Source organism: Seriola aureovittata, chromosome 8, assembly GCF_021018895.1.
Source record: "Seriola aureovittata isolate HTS-2021-v1 ecotype China chromosome 8, ASM2101889v1, whole genome shotgun sequence".
In the NCBI taxonomy this organism is placed as follows: Eukaryota; Metazoa; Chordata; class Actinopteri; order Carangiformes; family Carangidae; genus Seriola; species Seriola aureovittata.
Window position 1 is genome coordinate 21,649,936 of NC_079371.1, and position 24,882 is coordinate 21,674,817.

General features: G+C 41.0%; 1 protein-coding gene across 1 annotated transcript in view; it reads right to left on the minus strand.

Annotated features, from left to right (window-relative positions):
- The window catches only part of si:ch211-26b3.4 (connector enhancer of kinase suppressor of ras 2), a 65,511-nt gene that overhangs the window by 25,887 nt on the left and 14,742 nt on the right, over positions 1 to 24,882 (minus strand). Inside the window, exons 3-9 of the mRNA XM_056383627.1 lie at positions 18,863 to 19,065; positions 17,720 to 17,807; positions 16,532 to 16,573; positions 10,749 to 10,868; positions 9,277 to 9,336; positions 9,069 to 9,137; positions 4,436 to 4,582 (exon numbers count right to left, since the gene is read on the minus strand). Of these exons, the coding sequence (XP_056239602.1) occupies positions 4,436 to 4,582; positions 9,069 to 9,137; positions 9,277 to 9,336; positions 10,749 to 10,868; positions 16,532 to 16,573; positions 17,720 to 17,807; positions 18,863 to 19,065 (729 nt within the window). The remainder of the gene's footprint in view (positions 1 to 4,435; positions 4,583 to 9,068; positions 9,138 to 9,276; positions 9,337 to 10,748; positions 10,869 to 16,531; positions 16,574 to 17,719; positions 17,808 to 18,862; positions 19,066 to 24,882) is intronic.

Genomic DNA, 24,882 nt, shown 5'->3' on the forward strand with positions numbered 1-24,882 from the left:
GGAACATAATCCGCCCGCTAGCTTCTGCTTTGATCAGATATGCCAGCAGCATGTAGGCTTTTGTTGTATGCCGATGATGCTGCTATTTGTTTGGAAGTAAGAAGAAACTGTTGAGAACAAACAAGTTGAAAGTCTCTTGCAACTCTCTTGCAACTGACACAGTTTCTCAGATAAGTGTCTCATATTTGGGAATCGGACCAGTCACTCTCCTGTGAATCTATTGCTGCCAAAATATTATCCTGCACACTCAAGTTCCTGTTTCGCAGAACAAGGTTTTTCAATTTTTCCTGGTGACAAACTTCTCGTGTCATCGTTTGTACAGTGTCATTTCGATTATGCATGTTCTTCTTGGTACAGTGGTTTGACAGCTAATTTTAGGAACAAATTGCAGGTGATGCAAAATAATATTACTCTGTATTTATGAAATGCATTCCGTCAAACTCATGTTGGTAGTGATAAATTCAGAAGCGTAGGACTGCTGCCAGTACAGCTCAGAGTGGAACAACAGAAGCTGTATCATATGTTCAATACTATCAGTGGGTATGCTCCTCAAATACTTTTGTTTTCAGATAACAATGGTCTGTACTCAGCATGACTATGAATACCAGGGCTAGTGTGTGTTCATGTAAAGTGCCTCAAGTGAATAATGCAGCCTGAAGTTCCTCTTTTTTACACTGGTATGATGTTATGGAACATCGAGCTTTTAAACATGAGAGGGGCTTATAAAACAGTTTTATAGCGTAGCAGGTTTCTAATGAAATCTGCAATAACACTGTTGCTGTTTTTGATGTTGTAGTATTATTTTTTTCTGTTTAAATTGTGGTGATGTGTTTTGGTTGTCAGGATTGTATTGATTAGTTTTTATGTTGAATGTCTTGTTCCTTTTTATGTTTCTTTGTCATCTTGGGACCATGTTGGAAATCAGGGTTTTTCACGTCACGTCATATCATGTTATCCCTTGGATTTTTTGGTTTTTGTGTCTGATAATACATAAAAATCAATTATTCAAACAATCAATCATCTCTAAAACTTACCAATTAACATGTATTATCTTATTTATTTAATCTGTGCAAAAAAATAAAATAAAAATGTGTGTAAGCATGAAAACGACACGTTGTGGTTTTGTGTGCTGGCTGGGAGCAGGGACTTCCTGGAGCCTTGTTCTCACTGTGAGGTTGCCAGGCAACCAGACTCCAAGCTCACTGTTTCCCCTTGTATCCAGCCCTTATGCTAAGGTAAATTTAGCGGCTGCTGGTTGTAGCTTCATATTTACGATACAGATATGAGTGACTCTGTAAGAAAGCAAATACGCACATGTCCCAAACTGTCAAACTATTCCTTCAAAATGAAAGTTACTGTATCATTACTGAACTCCAGAGTTTGACAAAACAATCTCACCTGGACTCCTATTTATTAGCTGTTACAGTATCTATCTTTTCGTCATATCCCATGATCTTCATCAGAAGATGAATTTCCATTTTCTTCTGAGCATGCTGAGGGCTTCTCATCCATGTTGGATTAACAGTTTAGCCTAAGACCTCGACTGCTGATGAAGATCATGGGATATGATGATGAAAGGTGGAGAACAGCTACTACATGAACCTTCAGGTGAGATTGTTTCACCAGCAGTTGTTATTAGATTTACTGTTATGGAGTAATTTATCATGATAAAGATTTTGGATTAAACATTTCTTTTGAAAGGGTGGTAGAAGTCTGCATTTTGTGTCACTGAGTCCAAAACTCTACCTCAAACACAAAAACAGACGGAAGGAATGTACTCTAAGTAAGTCATAACCCCTCACCTATTCAGCTGCTCCATCAATAATACATAACTGGCCAATACATGTTACCTAAAATGGGAGGTATTTACAAAGAGAAATAATTTATATGTCTAAACATAGAACAAATTTATGAAATCGGGGTCACGGACGATGTGAGGCACATGTGTGACTGGTGAAGTGACCTGTATTGTGGACACACTTCACTCCCTACATGCACATTTTGCAGCGGTGCAGCAGATATGTATGTAATATGCATCGTCACAGTAATCCTCGTCATCTTTTCTAAAATTATTGCCAGCATCATTGTAATTACAGTGCATCATCAAATTGCTTTTACTCCATCTGTCCATGGACGAAACAGACACACATGCAAACACACAGACACACAGAGAGAGAGCGAGACAGAGAGAGAGAGAGAGAGATATGTGCCATTACTTCGTAGAATAAAAGAGGTTGCCATGCAGGGATTTGGGGCTGGAATCACATGATAATTTGCAGAGATAAATTGTTTCCTTTGTGGATTCAGTTATAATCCAGCTGAACGTTTGCCACATTTGGGCTAAACTTCACAGCCGCGCAATTCATCCTCCAAAACCAGGCTTAGAGGTATGAGTGTGCATGTGTTTGTGTGTGTGTGTGTGTTTGTTTTGGGAGTGTCTATGTACAAAATGTATCCAAAACCAAGCTTACAGAGTGCAGTGACCCAGTTCCTTTGTCTCTCAAAGGAGTGACAGGACTGATAACGGAAAAACATCTTTTTGCACAAATGCGCAAAGAAACACAGTTGACACATACAGATGGACAGGCATGCATACCGCCATGCTCGGATGTGTGTGCACACCCACCCACCCCAACACGCACACACATGGCTGTTTAGCAGGGTATTTTGGATTCAGTGAATTATCTCCAGTATTTGCTGAGTAGAGGCTCTTGTTTCAGAGCCAGTGGAGCTGCCTGTAGTTGCTTATGAATAATTAAGAGCTCCAGTCTTTCGGAGAGAGAACAAATCTAAAACACTCCTTTCTTCTCTTCTCCCACAGATATTTCAGCGCTCTGATCTGGGTGCTCACGGCGCGTTTGTGTTTTAGCAGCCCATCAGGGTAGAATTCCCACAATCCTCTGCTGTAGCACGCAGCAAATGCAACGATAAGCTCATGGTTACAACTAAGAGTGATGATCTAACAAGACAGCAACCTGGAAACAAGAACAATCCTCCAGCTTGTTAAAGACCGAGATGTTGATGAAGTTGCATTAAGCTCTATGGTTATTACAAGGCTTTAATGGTTTCTAGGCCATTACAGAAACAATTTCCACAAAACACTCTGGGTAGCTGAATCTGTTTCTCACATGTTCGCTCACATGTACAGTGAACTGCTAAATATTGCATTTATATGCTCACAGACCCATAGAAACAAACAGAAACACAAACAGCAGCCGCTTGAAGAGAACAAAGAAGAGACATGCTGGAGGAGACTCTGAAAGGGGGGGATAAAGAAAAACAACAGACAGAGAAAGAAAGAGAAAATACCAAAGAGCAGCCGTGCACTGAGCAGAGATCAAAGCATGCGTGTAGCATGTAAATGAATTAGCCTGATGCGAGGTTAAAAATAGCAGCCGTGGAACACAGGGGTCTGACAAGACAGTCGCCGCTTCACAAAGCACTCAGGCAGCATCAGACTAGCCCTCGCCTCACCCCTCTGACCGTCTCGGGCACAACTTGTTCTTTCTGTCCACCAAAATTGTTGAGTGATTTTTTTTGGGACTCTGAATGACTGAGTGACAGATTTACAAAGTATTTGCTGTTAAGTGAAATGTCTACACCAGCTCTGAGCTGTAAGCCTTCAAATAAGCGCTCCACCTCCTTTTTTTTTTTTAGACGTACAGTACATTAAAAATTTACTCTCTTTTGAAAAAGAGATATCCTTTGGGGCAAAGGTTGAATGAATCAAGAGTAAAGTCTCAGTAAAGATGAAGGTGAATGTGAGTGAGAGCGTGGATGGTGACCTTGTATTGCCCTGCACTAAATCGTGAGCAGGCTATATTATACCATTTGAATCATTCACACAACTCCAAAGTGCAAATATAGGATTTAATTAGATATTTTTCCTCTTTTCTAATTCAAATTTGAATGATATCTATCTAAAAATATGCTTTTGGTATGCAGAAATTCTCTGCAGGTGGAGGTTTAGCTACCAACACATTTGTGAATGGCTTTGAAGTGTGCCAGCGGTACAGCAAGAGATTTGTTGAAATGCTCAACAGGAGGATTGATGCAAGGTCAAACAGTGGACAAGTTTACTTTGAAAAGATTTGTTTTAAAATGCCAATAGGAGAATGCCGAGTGTGGGCAGTAAAAACAAGAGCTGAGAGTGAGTCAAAGATAAAGCCAGAGGTACACAGCTTACTGTACACAGGGCTAAATCACTCCCCCCCTTAAATCCTCAGCTGTTAGTACGAGAAGTGTGCAGGTATAAATGTTGAAGACAGTGTTGTCAAATTACACTCTCTTGCTTGTTTGTTAAAATTTCAAATACAGTGATGTTTGGGGAGCAAAATGCCACTGAGTCAGTTTACCACTTCGCAGGTGAGGTTGGCCAGAACAGCCTGTTCTAACACCGCAGAGAAGCCCGTGTCCATGTGTTGTTGGTGTTTACCTGCAGGCCCAGTGGTTTCCAGCGGACGTTCCTGAGCAGAGCCGGTGTGGAGCTCAGGGTGTTCTGGGGCCTCTTCTTCAGCGTGAGGATGACTCCACATGGGTCCTCTCTCAGAGCGTTCACTAGGTTCTTCAGCTGCCAGCCCACCTGAGGAGCACACACACACGGGCTATCGAAACAACTGCTGCCAACCAAACACACACACACATATGCTGTACAGGATGTACTGGGAGCAAATATAAATCTGCTGAGGAAAACCACCACGCACGAATATTACGCTTAATATTAACCACCACACACACATGGGTTCTGATACTACCTGTCCAAAACACCATATGCTACTAATCATTTATCTTTTTATTTTAGGCATTTTATGCCCTTATTAGACGGAGACAGGAGAGAGATGATAGGAAAGGAGGGAGAGAGAGGGCCTAGGAGAAACAAATGACATTTTGATGAAAGTAGCAAACCATGTGACTCCTTATAAAATACCTCACATTTTCACTCCTGAACAGTGGGGCAGAGCCAAATTTCCTTTATTTTTGAATTCCTTGGTTTAAGAGTAAGGTTATTATAGGCCAACTTGGTCTTCAAATATGGTGGATAGTATTTGGATGAGCCCATAAAAAGTTTTTTTATGCTATAGCTTTTCTGTGGCTATAATAACTGGTTACCAAATTGTTCTAAATGTGGCTTATCTGGCAAACGATTAGTTTCCAGTTTATTAGGTACACCTAGCTAGAGTTAATGCAGTCTAATACATCAGCCTGGTAATAGATCTTACCTTCATTCATTTTATAATGTTTGTTTGTTGTTGAGGTTGTTTTTAAGACACGTCACGTTGATTCAACACTGTGGTTGTTTTAGAGGCTTTAGTGTGGGCTAATGTTGAACTGCATTGTGTTATACTGTGAAGCTTTTATAGTGGGTGCTTATTGATTAGACACACTGGCCTGTATAACACAATACAATTCAAGCAAGCCTGCAAAATTTGATTTCTCCAACAAGGCACTACAGCACTGTGACAAATTTAAACAGCCATAACGAAGTGGTCATGAGTTTGACCGCGATGACAAAATGATTATTTTTTTCTGTGACGCTGTCTGACAAAATCAACATAAATCCAGGTTAATGGGAGCAGCTCTGGTGATAACAAAAAAACATCATTTTATTCTGGACGAAGGGTTGAAATTGAGAGAAAAATACCTAATGTTCCCAGAAAGGATGGTCTGCAACAGCAAATCTGTATAATTGTCTATCACCATGTGTCTTTTGATGTAAAACTGTGACTGTTAAAATAGGTTTATCTAAAAATGTTTGAAACATTACTAATCTAACAAGTTTAGAAATCTGTTTGCAGTAAGGTATAAGTTGTCTGAGAGCTTTCTAGTTTTTATATGGTTCAGATTATATCCAGGAAACTGCTATTATATGGATTACAACAATGAGACTTTATCTCCCGAACCTTGTTGCTATCAGTACAGCGAGACACTTCCACAATGAACCACAAACAGTACCAGTGGTCTAAAACAATGGTATATTGAAATAAAACATGTCTACGTCAGTATGCTTAAGTTCTATGGAAGCCAAAGAGAAAAGTACGAAAGGAGTGCTGACTGCAGCGTTTCCTCGTGGTTCCAGGCAGCCTGTCTCCAGAGCTCGTAGCACTCGTCAGGCCATTGATTGGCTACACTGGTCTCAGCCACTGTAAGTGTCCACAGAGGCCACCACACACACAAACAACACGCATACACACGCAAAGACAGAACCGCTCTGACCTTATTCCTGACATAATGATGACCAGCCTGTGTCACTTAGTGGCCCGGTTCTTGTTCTCTTTGGCCCAGGTCAGAGTTCTGAGTTCTGCTAGCGATGGTCAGCGACAACAGTGGTAGGTTACTACTGTCCAAAACAAAAAGGAGGTGTACTAGGACGCACCAGGACTCACTCAACACTGCAATCATTCAATTGTGATCTGATTTATCACCTTATAAAGTTTGTTGGTTAGTTAGCAAGCAAACGCCTTTTTTAACACATCCAGCAGCCACAGCGCAACATTAGTGGAGTCATATTTCTGGACATGTGAAGAATGTTATTCACTCTCCTCTCAGCTCTGGTTTTGTTTTAAACCAAGTCCAAGGAAAAGATCTGGCTCTTTGGGTACTGCTCCACACCAGTTAATAACTGCTGACTTTGTCTGTCTGCAGTTTGGTGCTGGGCAGCTAGACTACAGTGAGTTTTCAAAGTGTTTTCCTGGAGAAAAACCTTCCAACACTGGAGCAGCTGTCTGCTGCTTGTGTGCTGTAATACAAAACAATGAGCTGAAAGAGTCGGTGATAAGTCGGGATTGTGACTACAAATAACACCTTTAACATTGCACAAAGTAATTTTCTGTTGTTAAACTTCCCCCCAGACATGGTTAATCAGAACGGTAAGTGTAGTTAGCATCTGTTATTTGTTTACATTGTGTGCTAGCTTGTTAGCTTGTAACTGGCAGTGGCTGACACAGCCTTAGTAGTTATTCTAATGCCAACTCCAGCTCCACGTACTAACAAGGTTTTGGGTTTCTTTGTTGTTTTACTCTACTGTAATATACTTCTCACTGTTATTGAATAATTATATATGAGGATAATTCTTGCAGAGTTGTGAATAATCTTTGTTCAAAGAGAGACTTTGCTTATTTTTGCTTTTGGTTAAATTATGCTGTAGTTAATCATCAATGGTAAAGGCCACCTCCCAGTTTAGCCCAATAAAGCCTTTTTGACCACCTGGGCTACTTTCATTGGGGTTTTTTGTTTTCCTACAGTAACTTCTTACTTTTGCAGTTGTGTCTACTTGGAGACCTGGAATAATAAGCAAAGAATAATTTGAGTAACCTTCAATTTTGAGATAGATACGTAGTGAAATTCTAAGAAGTCGGGGAAAAAAAACTGCAGACAAACTAAAGTGGCAACAACGTGGCTAAAATGGAAATAGAAATTTGACAATACATAAGGTACTGTATCGGCACTATGCTTCTAAAGGTGTTGGACACTTTTAAGCCAAAGGTAAATCCAGAATCAACTGAACTCAAAGTGAACTAAACTGCGAGTTCAGACATACTGTCCAGTGTGCGTTAACAGCAAACACAAAGCCTGTCCTAACCAGGCTGGTTTAGAACTGTTCTGTTATGCAAACATGCAGAGAGCAAAGGGAAACAGGGAGAGACCTACCAAAGTAATAATAGAGCATAAACTGCTGCTGGAGAGGTTTTTCGAATCCCAGGGGTCTTCATTATTTTCCCAGATGCTATTACCTCCACATAATTATGTTGCCTCTTCAAACAATCAGTTTGTTATTTGAGCAAATTCCACATTTTACCTCAAAAGAGAAGCTGAGCTAAAAACTGCAACTCCTGTTTTGAAGTGGGCCTCAAACAGAAGCTCATGCATAGACATGAAGGCAGCGCTGTTGCTAAATACGTGGGATAAGCCTACATAATGATTCTATAATGTAATGGAATTTGTTCATTCAATATTCACACTAATCTAATTTTTAAATATGGAGCCTCGCTAGATAAACTTATCAGCCATGATGTTGACAGAGAGTTTGCTGGTAGTCTGTGTCCATCTTTCCTCCTCAGCAGCTTCACTTATGATTGAAAAAAAAGTTATATTGACTAGAGACTGCCTTCTGCTGTTCTCCCCCTTCTCTTTTCATCCTCTTCCTCTTCTCCCTAAATCCCCTTTTTACTTCCTCCTCCCTTTTTCGCCCCACACTCCCAGCTCTGCCTCATCCCAGTATCCCCTGACTGCTTCCCACCCCTCTCCCCCCCCATCATAGACACACACACCTCTGTCTCCCCCATGCTTATCTCCTCCCCCAGAGCGAGGGATCAGAGTGGTGAGGGTCTAGCTGAGGGAGTAATGAGGGGTTGGAGCTAAGAGCCTGGCAGGGTGCGATCTGCACTGTCACCCCGAGGAGAGAGAGGGACAGAGATAACACGCAGCTCCCTCACGCGTCAATCAACGCCGCTCCCCAGCGCCTGCATGCACACTTTCGCATGAGCAGCACCTACCGAGACGTACGAGGAAATACTTAGGGAAAAGCACACAAAAGACGTCTACACACAGACACAACCATTTTACCCCCCCCCCCCCTTCAGAAATCTCAAATAAACACTGGAACAAATCGTTTGTGCCAAAGCTGACAGCACAGGCAATAGACAGCACGCTCAATCACATGCGCTCACAAGCCACCGTTCCATTTAAAATGGCTGCCCATTTTCGTGCCTCACTCTGATGTGACGAGTTGAAGGCAGAAGTACAACTTATTCAAGTCTGAAAGTGGAACATGAGTTCACATTTCAAACCTGACGCCTCCTTCAGGGGTTTCTTACGACAATGGAAACAAATTCCAGAAAGAGTGAGCAGACAATCACGAACAAAGGTCTTGTAACAATCATCCTATAATCTGCTCCCACAGCAAGCCTAATTAGCCTACATAGCGACACAGGCACAGGACAGGAAGCACCATGGCGGCGGCGGCGGTGGTGGTGGTAGCAGACATCATGTACCTTGACAGCTCCTCAACGTAACACAGGATGGAGAATAAAGACAGTACATTTCCTGTGATTGGAAGCTTTTTAACTCACCACTGTCTGATGGTTGACTTGGATCACCTCATCCCCCGCATGGATCTTCTTACACTGGTCTGCTGGAGACTGCAAAGGCACAAAGAGGAGGACAGGAAAGGACAATGGGAACAAAGCAAGCGTGGATTCATTGTCATAGTGGGATATGAGACCATAAATTGTGGTTGGTGGAGTGTTAAGCTTCAGACTGACTGAAATAAAAACTCACATTCTCTGTGGTTCCGGTGATAACGTGGAGTCCATCATATGTCGATTTGATGTACATCCCCTGAAACACAAGCAGGAGGATTCAGTATCATACAGAGTGTGAAGAGAAATACAGCGAGGTCCAAAAGTCTGAGACCACTTTTCGCGGTTTCAGACTTTTTGAACATTGTACATGATATGGATCTTTTGCATCTGTGAGTCTGGGTCTGTATCTGTGTCTCTGTCTCTGTGTTGGCCAGAGCGATAGACTTGTGACTTCAAACTTGGACTTGAGTCAGATTTAGATCACAAAACTGAAGAACTGTACTACACCACTCCACACCATTTTCCCAAAAGACATATTCCACATTTGGTGTTTTGATGATGCTGGTGAAGTGGATTTGTCTTAACACCTTGATGCAAAATCTCTGTCCCATAGGTGTTCAGCAAAGTTGACTTTGAAAGTGTATGATTCACACTGTTTTCATGCTCATTCAGTGACCCCCTCATACCCTGTACAGAAGCGTCTGCATTTATGTTGTTTCCACATATTTCTTAATGTTTTTCCTTTGATTTATCACCCAACTTGCTAAAGACCTGACTTGAGTTGAGACTTAAAAGCAGAGAAACATTCAAGTCTCAAGTTTTGACCAAGTAAAGTAAATAATTAATTAAGACAGCAAAAGGCAGGCAGTGCATATTCACACACCTTGAATATTTAAATGTCAGTGCTATGCATACAAGAGACTTTAGTTGTGTAAAAACACTAACAGCTTTTACAGGAGATAGCTCAACTGCTGTGTGAAAAATAGTCCAATTACAGTTCAAATGCCTATTTCCTTATGAGGACTTGTGACTTCATGCTATTTGTTCCCCAGGACTCGAGACTTGGTGATATTACAAGACTTGACTTAGACTTTTCCAGACCATTTAAAGCTGCATTAATTGATTATGGGCAGTGGAAGAAGATGAAAACATAACACTGTCATATTACTGTGTGGTTGTTGTTGGCATACTGTTGCTTATTTACATATCCAGAAGGCACAGAAGGTGCGGAGGAACATTCGCATTCATTTGGACTCATCTTTGTGCCATTTAAGTAGAATATTCATTCATTCATCAAATCATCATTGTAGCTTTGGTTTGGTCTCCATCGATTCCTAAAAGAAATAACTGGTTCTCTAGGTTCTGTATGTTCCATATGTTCTATATGTTCACCAGCTAGTTTCTAACTTTGTATTTTTGCCATTTGTCGCTGCGTAGGTAGCGTACAGTCGATTACAAGGTTAATGAGAGCAGAGTTTGTGGGCCTTAAAACCAAAACAATGAGCTAAAAGGTGCTCAAATGGTCCGTAGAAAACTGAGAGGAACCATAGAGCTGGGTAATACATTTCTGTGGGTTCATCAATACAACTGTCACCTTTCACATTAGAGAAATTCTGTTAGGATGGCTTTTAAAACAGCCTTGGTGTATATGCTTGTTTGTGTCCTTACCAGTCCTTCACTGGGCATGATGCTGGTAAGGTGGACCACCTCCAGATGGGCAGACTGAGAGACCAGAGAGTCTGATGACAGAGAGATGATGTGGTCGCATATCCCTGCTAAGGTCTTACACTGGAGGTAAAAAGAGCAGAGGGAAAAAAAAGACAGGAAAGGAGAGAAAGAAAGGGAGAGCGACAAAAAGAGAAAGACGGAAAGTTATTGAGATTGGTTTTGGTCCGCGAGGGATGCTGTGACCTAGCTGGAGGAGGTGAAACAGAAATCATTTCATCAGATTGTTCCACATCGCCACTTCCATCACTCCAGCACACAAACTGTTTCCTGTCACAGTCTGTCCACAGGCATGCCCACAAGACACCGTCACAGACAGAACAACACATCTCCGATACCAGACAACCCCGAGGTGCCTAGATGACATTTTCTAACATCTAAATTACAGAGCACAGATTTCATTTGTTGTTATCTGTATTTTATTTTTTTATTTTCGCCATCACGTCAACTAAACACAGTCGGACACCTTGTTGTAAGGTAGATAGATTATCTGTGCTGTGATTTTTTTTTTTTTCTTTCACACTGCACTTATATTCCTAATACATATTACTCCATTTGAGTGCATCCAAGCAAATACGCCAAATAAAAAGCATGGCTTCACCTTGCCTTTGTTCTAAATGAACCTTAACTGTTTTTCAGGCTATTTGTCTGCTTGGTCACGCATGCAAGTTAATTTATCATCAGCAACATCTCTGCCTTCTAATCTTGGCTGATTGACTGCAGTGGTTTTACCAAGACTGTTACCCTGGTTATCCTGCCTCGATGCATCGCTGCTTAGTGCACACATGCATGTAAACACACACACGCACACACACACACACACACACACACACACACACACACACACACACACACACACACACACACACACACGTGAGAAACATGTGAGTCAATATACAGTATATTCTCTACATTCACACAGGCTGCGTGACAGTGATGAACCCTGCATAAAATAATCTTCCGATCTCAATCCTAATGAGCAATTACTGGATTATTACCGGTTATGAAATGAACAGAGGAGATCTTCAACACACACACAGACACACACATAGGATGTACAAGCCCTTACACACTCACACACACACGCACATCATCGCTCAGAGCCTGTGATTCATTCAGTGTGAGAGAAAAGGTGGAGAATCTTCAGTGAGCTGGCTATGTGATTCTAATGCTCTCTCTCTCTATCTCTCTCTCTCTCTGTTTCTGTCTCTCTTACTGTCTCTCACTCACACACACACACACACACACACACTCACACACGCACGCACGCACGTACGCACGCACACACACACACACACACACACACACACACACACACACACACACACACACTTCCACCCTTTTCTGGGTCAGTTATTTGAACATTACACTGCTGGTTTCTGTTCATTCAGTAGTATTATGTCAAGGTGCACACATTACGTAATGGGATACCCACATCTGCTCATGTCATGCAAAGACACCAAAGAAAATTTTGAGCTTTAATTTGAAAAAGGGAAAGGGAAAAAGATTTAAGAAAAAAAAAAAAAAAGGGGGGTTGGGATTGGGGGTAGAAGCAATGTTTATCTAATCCTGCCGATATAGTCGTTAAGTAGCATGTGAAGTGCCCAGCTGGATACCACAGCAAGTGACAATGTTGTGCCTCTGCTTGTGTCCCCGCTTTGATCATTGGACTAATAGTCTTGACCTGGGATTAACACGGGCCGAGACACAAAAGGACAGTCACCACAGCATGGAGACTCTCAACTCCTCCAGCGCTGACACACCCAGCCTTGATCTGACATGCCTCCAGGAGAATCAGAGCGCAGATTATAGGGAAGTTAACTTATGTGGCTGGCTGGCGTGAGATTTAAAAGCAGTCAAACAGAAAGCCAGACATAGTACGCTGCCAAATGGATTAAGCTCTGGCTGCACACTCCCCCCCACCACCACCACCACCAACACCTCCCTCATTCTCATTCTCTCTCGCCCTTTCTTCCTCATGGACTCGCACCTTCTCCCTCGCGCGCACACGTTCACATGCTAACATACACACCAAGTGCAATTGCGTAATTATTCGTCTCCCTGTGCATGAGCTGTGGCAAATATAAACCTGAGACCGAGACGCGGGGAAAGATGGAGAGAAGGAAGGAGGGAGAAGGGGAGTGGGAGAGAGAACTAGAAAAGCAGGGAGTTGGGAGAGAGAGAGTCCGGGAGGAAAGGGGGGGAAAACAAGGGAAAGGGAAAACACACAACTAGGACAGTCTTATGTAATTCCTCTCATCCTTATGCATGCATGCACATAAAAACGCACACACTCATACACACTTCACGCTCCATCAGACACACAGACTCACACATGCTCATATCTTATCGCTCTTCTTCTCCCTCTATCTCCACCCCCCCCCAACCCCCACCCTCACACACACACACACACACAAACACACTATCCCTGTCCATCTGATTGCTGCAGGCTGTAGTCTAGAGGAGAGCAGAGTAGCAGTGAGTTTTGCATTATTGAGCAGAAGCTGACAAACGTACAACTACCACTACAGTAGCTACAGCAGCATTGACCGGAGCATCAAGCAGTCTCTGAACCCCATGCTGGATGCACACAGGGGGGCTCACTGGCTGGGAGACTCTAACATACATGTCGGCCTAGATCAAAATCCCATCATACATTACTTAGTTTGGCATTTTGGGAAATATTACATACGACATTATTCACTTCCTTGCCAAGACATAGGTGAATGGTGCTGTACTGTAAATATAAAGCCAGGGGACAAGTAGCTTACCTAGCATAAAACATCTGCCTAACAGCAAGTTGACAAGATGTGGTTATGTGATGCAACTCTACATGGTTGTTTGTACCCTTTGGTTTAAGTTAAGATAAATCAAGCAAATTATAACATGTTAGTGAGTTTTAGATGTGCAGGTATAGTCGCTGGATAGAGTTGCCTGTTTACCCTTGTTTACAGTCTTTACGCTGGAAACACACCGTCTGCATTGCGCGTGCGTGGTGGCTGCGTCGCTGAACTACTGTGGCTCACAGTGTGCGTGTGTTCACACCGGCTGTGTCTCTGCTGTGATGCTGCTACTGCCAGCTCTATCTCTCTACATAGAGTTTGCAGGTTACTCAAATGTTGGATTTCTTTTCATTATGAATTGATTTCTGATTTCTTTTTGACAGAAAAATGTCACCAAAATGCCTCAGTCTCCACTTGCAGCTAAAATTATTAAAAAATAAATAAATAAAAAAAAAGGTCATATTTTTTCATGTCAGTGACATATTCAAATTCAGCTTAGACATATAGTGCAAGGTGTCAGTTTGTGTAATGTTCTAAGAATCTCTAGAGGCGAGAGACGCAGTCTGCTCCAGCCCGTTAACATGGGCGTTGAAATGAAAACCAAGACGTTCTGTAGCCGCCACGCAGCCAGTGTGGTTCCGGTCTTATGCTAAGCTAAGCTAACCATCTCCTGGCACTAGTTTCATATCTAACAGACTGACACGAGAATGGTGTTGATCTTCTCAACTCGTGGCAAAATAGCGAATAAGCGTATTTCACAAAATATCAAACTCTGTTAGACTCTTAAGTAAAACTACTAATACCATGTGACAAGATTCCTGTGTCCTATGTTGAACATTTTTAAACGTCTTTAATTCTCTAAAACTGCAGGAATATTAATCCAAAATTTGTATCAAAGGTAAGACGCTCGTCATGCAGAACACCCCCTTTAACAGAGCTTACTGTAATGTATTATACTTTGGGATTACTGAGTTTTTGTTACAAATGCATTAACATCAACAGCAGCAACTGCTTTACATTTTTGGGTCATATTATAAAATACATAAAACACAGAAAGGCAGGTCCTGCTTATACATATATAAAGCTAAAAGAAGAAAGACACACATGAGTCATAATATCTCTACAGTATAATTTCACAGAATGTTGTTATATACAAAATCTGAAATAGATTGTGTGCCGAAAATATCAGAGAAAAGAAACTGCTTGGTTTAAATTTAAGTTTTGGTTATTACAGTGAACAATATGGAAAACAAAAAGGAGCTAGAGTTTAAATCATTGAGATGACACATGGGACAAGTCGGCTGCAAAAGAAAAGTCTACAGTTCTTAAATTAATTCTATAAAACATTGTTCTGTGTTCTACATTTTTTTTTGTATGTCCCGTGTGTGTGTGTGTGTGTGTGTGTGTGTGTTGTGTGTGTGTGGTTTAGTGGTTGTGTCACTTCACCTCCACTTTCTTAATTTCTAAAACACATGATAAACAACGATCAGCAAGGATGCAGCATCTAAAAACAAACACCTCGTTCTCTCTCTCTCTCGCTCTCTCTCTCTCTGTCTCTCTCTCTGTCTCTCTCTCTCTCTCCTTCACGCTGTCTCCTTACTTCATGCTTAAACCTCCCACACAGAACAGATTTAGTCATGTGGAGCTTTTAGTCTGGTACGGAGGGTTTTGTGTGCGCATGTGTGTGTGTGTGTGTGTGTGTGTGTGTGTGTGTGAGTGTGTGTGTACATGTGAAGAGCCATCTAAATATTTGAATTTGGCCAATGTCACTGTCTTGTTTTTTGCTTCTAACAACAGAGGTAAACGACAGTCGCAGTCCCACAACCAAAACGCTAAGGGGGGAGTAATTCTGACAGAGGGAACATCGTAACATCTCAAATACAGTCTTATGATTGGTTTGGTTGATAGAAATATGTTATAGACTTGTATTTTTACCATGAACATCTGAGTATTTTCCTTGGCATGAAATGCTCAAATATTTTTCTGTGAACTCCCCCAGCCAACATTTTATTTGGTTTTCTCCACCTGACCTTGAATGGCAGCAGGAAGTGTCCCAGTCCAACTGTCAGCCCGGATCAGACACTAGCTGCTCACTGGGTTTCACACGTGGACACAGACAGTTCTCCGTCATACATGCACGCACACACACACTCACACGCACGCACGCACGCACGCACGCACACACACTCACACGCACGCACACATGCAGAAGCTAAACTAGGGCTTTCAAAAGGCCTCAGGCTCGCTTGGACTTTAACATGCAGAATTTTGGGCCACAAATTCCTACAAAAAACAAACAGTACTCTGATATGCACACACACTCACAAACACACACTCATGCAGAAAATACACAACACATATAGGCAGTCTCATACACACATACATAAGACATACTCTTCAGCTGTGTATCCTCAGTGTGAAAAAAGTTGAAAAAAAAATTGAAAAGAAGAATGTGTATTATAAGATTTCATTAAAGGAATGGTTTAACATTTTGGTTTGCTTTCTTGCCAAGAGTTTAATGAGAAGATCGAAACCACTCTCATGTCTGTACAGTGAATGTGAAGCTGGAGCCAGAGGCCAGTTAAAGAAAGGAAACAGGTGGAAGCAACTATCTGACTCCGTCCAGAGGAAACAAACTCAGCCAACCAGCACTTCTACAGCTCACTAATGATAAAAGATCACTCAGAATAAGTTTATTTCCCAAAATCTCAAACGATTCCTTTAAAGCAACAAGGCCTTTGCTTTGATTCAGTGTAGCGGAGGTGATATCCTGGAAATGTAATACTGCATACACTAGGGCAGTAATCTTGTTGGGGTTGTTTTATCTCTCCATTTAAAAGCTGCCATTGTTGAGTGAACCACCTCCTTGTTTTCTGTGATAAACAACAGGCCAACAACTTTCAATCAGTATTAAAAAAATGACATTTAAAAGCAGAAACTTACCACATGGAGAATCTTATTCTCTGTCTCATACACAGTGCAATCCTGCAAAACAAGTGGAAGACAGAACGAGAGAGAGAGAAAAAACATTAGACGGAAAAAGCGTCAATGTGAACATCCGCACAGAGGCTCAAATATCTCCCTCCTCCAAATATAACAGTGGAGAAAGAAGGAAATAAGAGAAATGAGAGATGGATGAGTTCTTCTCCACCAGAGAACATCAGCAGTCAGCTATTTTATTTCCAACCTTCCACATTATGTATGTTACTTTATAATCTTAGCAGGATAGATACATAGGATTTACCAGTTTGGGACTTACTCTGCTGCATGGAGATTCATGAGTCTCCGCAGGATTTAGAAATGACATTATTTGAACATGACAGATTGTTATTTAACGATAGCTGATAGTTAATCTATTTCTGGGAAAGCAGCCCACTGAATCCACCAGATGTGCATCGTAGCAGTTAATTCATCTGTTTGATGCATTAGTGCGGGCAGCGCTGCCACCTTTGTCTGTCTCGCTGCACCCTGGCAGCCACATGTTCATTTGGCCCATTATGCACCTACGGTGGCCCCTTTCTCTTCGCTCTCCTCTGGCCCTTGTAAGAGGGGATGGGTGTTATCTGCTCAGCTCCAGGACTCACTCTGGGCACACGGACAAACACACTCTCACACACTCTCTAAGCAGGCTCTTACAGGGAGGACGTGGATGATGTCCAGGACAGCAGACATAGTTTCTGTCCAAACAATGAGATTTCTACAGTATCAGAGTGTGTATGCATGCACCTCCAGATTTAGTTAGAGGGAGAGTAGGAGAACGGGAAATGAAGGGATGAGAGGCCCCTAGTTTATTCTCCATCAGGGTCCATAAGTTAAGCAGGGGATGAGGTCTAACAATGCGTCAATGAGTACATTGCCTAAGGCTGTTACTGAGAGCTACTTGTCCCATCAGCCATGCTGCAAACAGCCTGTGGCATTGGACATATGTTTCACTCATAGTCAAATCTATAGGAATGAGCTATAGACCAGAGCAAGCTTCATCCGTATCGATGTTCCCAGTCCAAACCCACTTTAGCTCTGCCCTTTCAAATCGAACTCTGACCTTTTCTGTATGGGTGTAATGAGTATGGGCATGATGGACTGTGTGACGCATGCATCCTGTGTGTTTGCTGTATGTGTGTGTGTAAGCACCTGTTGTACGATGGTAGTTAATTCTAGGCAGAGCTGCACGATGTTGTTCTTCAGTAATGAATACTCTGTCACACTGGCAAATGGAGACCTGAAAGAGACAAAAAACAAAAAAGTTTATAATTTGACTCCTTATGACCTTAGTTTAAATTTGGTCATTGTTTTTATCAAATGATCCTCTGAATGGGAAATTGAGCATAGTGTTTTTCCATTGCATTCAAGGCAAAGAAGGAATCAAAATCACACTTTAAGCATATAAATGAATATGAGCAAAGCATATTTGGTCAAGAGTTTCTTTACTCCGTTTTGGGGAACTGCTTTTATTTTATATTGGTGTTTTCATTTCATTCTGTTCAGTTCATTTATTTCCTAAAGGTGTTATTTTAAAAGCCGTGAGAGGGCAGTGAGAGAGAGAAATGAAAGCTATTCTCTGCTCCTCTCAGAGCACAGGAGCAACTGATAAAGACAAACAACAATATTTGGTTTTATATTGTGACCAGGAGGCAACGCAACTCAGGGATCTACTAAAGCTCAACATTGCTTTATTGTATGTGTTCTCAGGTTCATGTGAGTCCATTAGCTGATATAAAAAAAAAAAGAAAAACAATTTTACGCTCATGCTTGTATTCTTTATCCATCTATGACTTGTTGCTAAATTAAAGGGGGCCACAGTAACAGGAACAACTGACTATATAATGCAGAACAGTACAAACTATCTCTGTGACGTATACCATGTTGTATTACTGTTGAAACTTTGTGTCAGAGGGAGATTGTAAGGTGTTGCTGTTATTTTTCCCACTGCCTGGTGTGGCATGTCTGTGTGGCTGAGTTCAGTTCAGTTAGGTTAAGTTGGAATATCAATACCACAAATATCTGTCCATAACAGGAGAGTTAGCTTAAACAGCTAGCCAGGCTAGGTTTGTCCAGTCTCTGTGCCTCTTTCTGTTTTGTATTATGAGCATAGCTGACCATGTTTTGATGAGAGACTCCACCAGGTAAAGTTTAAAAAATAACTTGACTGTATTCATATTATAGTCATAGTAATATAGTTGTACTGTAGCATGAAATTTATATAATTTCATTTTAGCTTTCATCCTTATTGGATGAAGACCAAATGTATTTTAACACCCAAGGTGTAATCCCTACCTGTCAAGCCAGGCAAGAAGGTTCTTGGCTGCACCAATCAGGTCCACCACTGAGGTAAGGAAATCATTGGGTAGCCTCCGGGAAGCTCGTCCATCGTAGTGTCCGCCCCTCCGCCGGCCCAGGATGAAGTTCTGGAGGTTCTTTGCTGAAGCGTTTAGCTTGTGGGACAAAGTGCGAAGGTTCTCTGTCTCTAGGCCGTAGTTCTGCAGGACAAACAGAAGGATTCATTTTAAAAACAGAAGCACAGTATGTCATACACCAATGGTTTGAAGTTACTCGGTTGGCTTCAAAGTTCAAAATTCTGCTTACCAATCCACATAACTCCTTGATACAGATGAATCAAACACAATACGTTGTATTAATTAGTGAGCTTTTAGAGGTGCTGGTAGCTTTAGTTATTAACTTTGGAAATAGAAGAGCTAGCTTCCTCCCTCAGCCTGCACTCTTTGTGCTGAGCTAGGCTAATCCTCCTCCCTTGCTCCATACTTCAAATGCACAGACATGAAAAAGTAATTTGTCCAAACTACCTGAATATTTACAGTTTTATTGATCTATTTCTATCTGTAGGTTTAAAAGAAAAATCCTTTATACAGTATATTGTATGTACAGCATATATAAAAAGTAATTTAAAACTATTTATTATTTATCATTTATTTATCATTTAGTATTTATAAACCTTATATTTTGGAGTATATTCATTGTAACAGATACAGTACACATTTTTTATCATACTAAATACTGATTAAATGGTCTTTTTGCAATTTTTATGTGTTGAGTGAACAAGGATAAACAGTAACTGAAACATGGTAATTCTGAGTACAATGAACTGAAATTAGAATTACTATCTCTGAATAACCATTAGCATTTTCATAAAACAGCCACTTTCTGCACTAATACAAGAACACTAAGCTGGTTGAATAGCCCATTATGGCACTGTGACCCTTTTAAATAAACACACACACACACACACACACACACACACACACAGAGACCCACTAAGCCACATTGCGCTCAGTGTCCCAAGGCACCTCTAGTCATGTCCTGCCTGACGGAGCCTGATTCCTGCTGACACAAAGGCTATACACACACATGCACACAACCAAAAAGGCAAACACACACACATATCCTTGTATAGTCAGATGCACAGCCTGAACTAGACGTATCTATTCCTCCCCTGCCTCTAGATCTATTCTACACAGTCACGACCACAGTGACTACAAAGGAGAGAGGGTTTCACAGTGGCGGCAGCAGAGAGAGAGAGACAGAGACAGACAGAGAGAGAGGGAGAGAGACAGAGAGAAGGAAGGGAGAAAAATGAGGGAATTGAGGAACTAAAGAGGCAGAAGACAAGAGACAAGAGGGAGAGAGAGAAAGAGAAAGCACCCAGCTATGCATCTCACTGAAACTGGGTCATGCATACACTGTGTTCTGTATAATCTTCTGTATTCTGTGTGAAAATACATAGATGTATACATGAACTTGGAGAGAACATGTTTGCACAGCTGTAATTAGGCTGTCCTATGATTCGATCTAGAGCTGTGTGCAGCTCTCTCCAGGGGACAGAGTGCTGAGATAAAGCGGAGGGAAAAAATGCCCTGTGTCGACTGTCTGAATGACTGTGTGTGTGTGTGTGTGTGTGTGTGTGCGTGTGTGTGTGTGTGTGTGTGTGTGACTGTGGAGAAAGAGAGAGAAATAATTTGAGCAGTGCGTGCATATGTGCGCTTGTGTGTGTCAAATCAATACAGTAAGAGGGCGATGCTATTAGAGCGACCCCCCCCCCCCACCCTTCCTCCACCTTCATGTCGATGTGGTTGCCATAGCAGCTATGTGTGGAGTGGCCTCTCCTCTACGCTGAAATTTCTACCATTGTCCACAGAATCAAAATGGGCAAAAAACACAACTTTGCATTTTAATCTTTTTCTTTCAAAAGTAAAATATTGATGAGACTTACTAGTCTCAATAGTCTCAACCCACGTAAGAGAGTATATAACCTCTACTCATCAAGAGAGAATTGATTGTATGTGTCACTCTCAGCGTGGAAGATCTGGGTCCAATGGGCTAAACTCAACTCAACTACAGGTTTTTCTTATTTACCCAAAAACAGCTCCAATTTTCAAGTATTGAACGCTTGAAATTTTTATGTGAATGTTCAAAACAAATTGTTTTCATTTACGCTTTGCACAAGTAGGTAAAAACAATGCTGTCATAAAAGGAAAAGGGGAAGAGAAAAGAAACAATAAAATCACATAGACAAAATGGAGACAAATATACATGCACACACAACTGCAGGTCAAACCAGAGTGTAGAGGCAAAGGAAAATACTACGTGGAGTGAGTGGAGTGCAGATGGTAATGCAGGACGCTATCTTGGGGTAAACCCAAAGATAACATTCAACTTTCATTTAAGCTCTCCTATATGGAACATCTGAGGGATCCTGTCTAATCAGCTCTGATGTTGAAACGAGGATGGAAAGCACAAGAAATATGAATTATGGCAAATATTTAATAGCTTTGAAGTAACCAACAGGATTTTAAAATCAATTTGGAGTCATGCAGGGTAACATTGAAAAGGAACCAACATAGACAGCTGACTCATCTGCATGAAAGAGTTAGAGGAGGAGAGGAAGGCACGAATCACTTTGTCAGAACAAAAGAAGAACAGGGACTTAGAAGTTAGAAACTAATTATTATTAGAGATTATGCCAAGATATTTTAAGGGTTCTGAGGAGATGTTAAGACTTAAGTTGTTTGCAAGATGTTTTGGTATATATTCAGAATATCCTGTCTGTTTGCATGGGTTTTCTTCCAGGTGCTCTAGTATGTTCAGACATTTAAAGATCAGATTGATTCAAAACTCTACATTTCTGATAGCTATGATTGTGTTTGTCTGTGTGTTAGCCCAATAGACTGAGAGTGTCTCTGTGTTTTATCCAGTGTCATTAGATAATGATGCCATTCCTCTGGCGCTGGAGGAAGAAAGGAGAGGTTTAGAAATTGCATGGAGTTGTATCCAACTGAATGTAAAAGCTAAAAGTCAACCTTATCAGCTGATGGAAGAATATGGGAATTTGTGTGATAGATTTCATAAAGTGAGATGAATAGGTGCCAGTGAGATACAATCTTTGGAATACAAAGAAATCTCCAAAACAAATAATTACTTGCCTAAACTGCTGCATGAACGTCACATTTACACATTAATTGACTAGATTTTCTGCTGATTTTCTGATTATCTGATTATAGAAAAATCTCTATAAAGCTAAAGCTCTAAACTGTTTCTACAGTGTGTGGCAATGGAAAAAGGCGATACATTTACTACTGCTACTACTATTTGCTACTCTCGCTGACTTTGATGCCTTGATGAATTGATGCTTCAGAGAGACAGGGCTCATTTACCACCTTCTTTTGTATATAGTAGTTCATGTTTTAAGTTGCTTAGTTTTGACACTTCTTATTTAACTTCAATGCAACGACATCTATGTCTATGTCATTTATGCGTGTCTTTCAACTCAGATATTAGGATGAGCAGGGGTTTTATTCTTAACTTATGCCCATTTCTTGGCACATCTTGCTGAAAATTCACTGCACACATAGGAACCTGCTTAGCATAGATGCTAGGGGCAAAAACTCGATTGCATAGGCATAAAAGAGGGGACTTTTCCACATTTACAGCGAGACTGAAAGCTCAGTCAGCACTTGAAACTTGCATTGATCCAGGGCCACAGAAGCTCCCCTTTCTTACTGCAGGAAGACCAGAAAGTCATAATGGTTGAGCCAAGGGAATGGGGTTTTGCTTTCCTTATGATGGATTATATTGCTGACGACAGTGAATCGTCCTTTATTATCCCAATATTGACAGTCTACAGGTACTACAGAGCTGTGTGCCTTTGTTAACTGGGGAGTTCAGGTAGGCTATTTCTTAAAAGATAATTCTGTTTTATTACAACTCTTACTTTTGTAGTTTTGGTCATTATTTCTATCAGTAACTTTTGTAATTGATGAGATCTGAGAACATGGCAATATCACAACAAGGAAGTCCAATGGGGCAAGAAATGAGTAGAGGCACGATCACAAAAATTGCAAACTAGCCAAGAGTTTAGTCAGATTATGTAAACCACAAGTGAGAATACCCAAATTGTTGGCACAGGAAAACTGTAGGAATGCACAACTACAGCAAGTTTGATAGGTCAAAGTTAAACAGTGAAGTCTGTCTGTACACTGTGATTGAGTATTACAGTGTACAGTGTGATCAGTATGGGTAATAATTTTACTGTTCTCCTTTGATTTCTCTTACAAATAAATGTGTAACCCGGGGCTTTGTTTGAAACCAGTTTAATTGTCAGATGTCGATGTGTTCCTTGATTAACACACAGTGTTAGATCATATCTGCTAGGAATTATATCTGAAAGTAAAAAAAGAAAGACCCAAGCTGTAATAAACGATTTAGTGATTCATCTTGTCTACCTGGCATCCCTGAATGTGTGTGTCTGTGTGTGTGTGTGTGTGTGTGTGTGTGTGTGTGTGTGTGTGTGTGTGTGTGTCCAGTTCCAGGACATATGGTGATTGCTGCTCTGGGACACTCATTCCCATGCCGGAACATCTGAATGAGAAGAGGTGCTGATTAGCACACACACAAGCATGTATGCATACACACTCGCTCACACTAACACACACACTCTCACACACATTCAAACCCCAACTAATCCAGCCATGTGTGCCTGAGAGATAAGGTGCATCCTACATACTCTTTCCACATACTCTCTCTCTCTCTCTCTGTCTCTCTCTCTCTTCTTCTCTCTTCCTCTTTCTCTCTCTGGGAGAGTAGCACCTAATTCTCCCTAATTCCCTAATCCTGAGCAGGGCCACTGCACATACAGTCAGCAGTGAGAGAGACAGTACACACAAAGCAGGGCCCAAATGATAGACAATTTTTCTAGCCATTTCTTAAGCCAATATCAATATCTGGCTGAGGAAAATAAACAACAACCAATATATACATCTTTCTACCTGACAGAATTTCTTTAGCGGTTGCATAAAATAAAATAATTCCTAGAAAGTTTTACTCAGATTTGATGTCAAGGTAATTCTGGCAAACAGAGTAAAAATTAAAATGTTGTAACATAAATCCTCTTTATACATGCTAAAGCATAAAACAATGTCTAAAATACTAATATACTAAGGGCTGGCTATAATTTGAAACTTTTGGACACTATACACTGTGGAAGTTTCGGCACTAACACCAAACAATGTTTTAAATGTTTTTCCACAAAAACCTTGTTTCATTTTTAAAAAGAAGCTAATATTCTCAGATACCGAGTAGTTTCACACAAGTAGCTGTAGAAAATCTTACAAGAACAAAATAAGAATGTCTAAAATTGCCATTTGGATTTAAATCACTAGAAATAATATAAAATTGCTTAAGTAGCTAGCAAGCAAATCGCTAACACATAGGCCAGAAGGATACATGCTCGCAACATGCAACAAGCTTCTTCGTATTTTCTCTGTACTGTTTTCTCTTTACACTAACAAGTGGTCGCTAACAGGACATTGAATTCACAGAGTTTACTCAAAACATGTATTTGTACCATCAACTCCTTTCTGGTAACTATCAGCACAAGCCATCCTCCTCTGTGGAGCAGGTTAAATAAAAGTGGATGGTGCGGCTAAGTTAGCCTCCTCCATCTTGGCTCTCCATTCCCTCAAACATCTGCACCGTCAACATAGCTAGCTATTGGTTAACGCCGCAAACTCCTGTGTCAAAGTTTACAAAAATCAAATCCATTCATCACAACAATTACCTGGTCATATTGGACACTGTATGTACTGGAGAGTGATATGACAATTGAAAACACAAATCAATGTGTGGCAGGAGAGTTTTGTATAGAGCCCCAAAACCTATATAAGGCAGTATAAGATTATCAGATGGACCAAAAATATAACTGACTAAAACAGTACTTTAATTAAATAATTAAAATGGAGTGCTAAAGCTCGTATACTTTTCCAGTCTAATAAAATCTTTGTCTT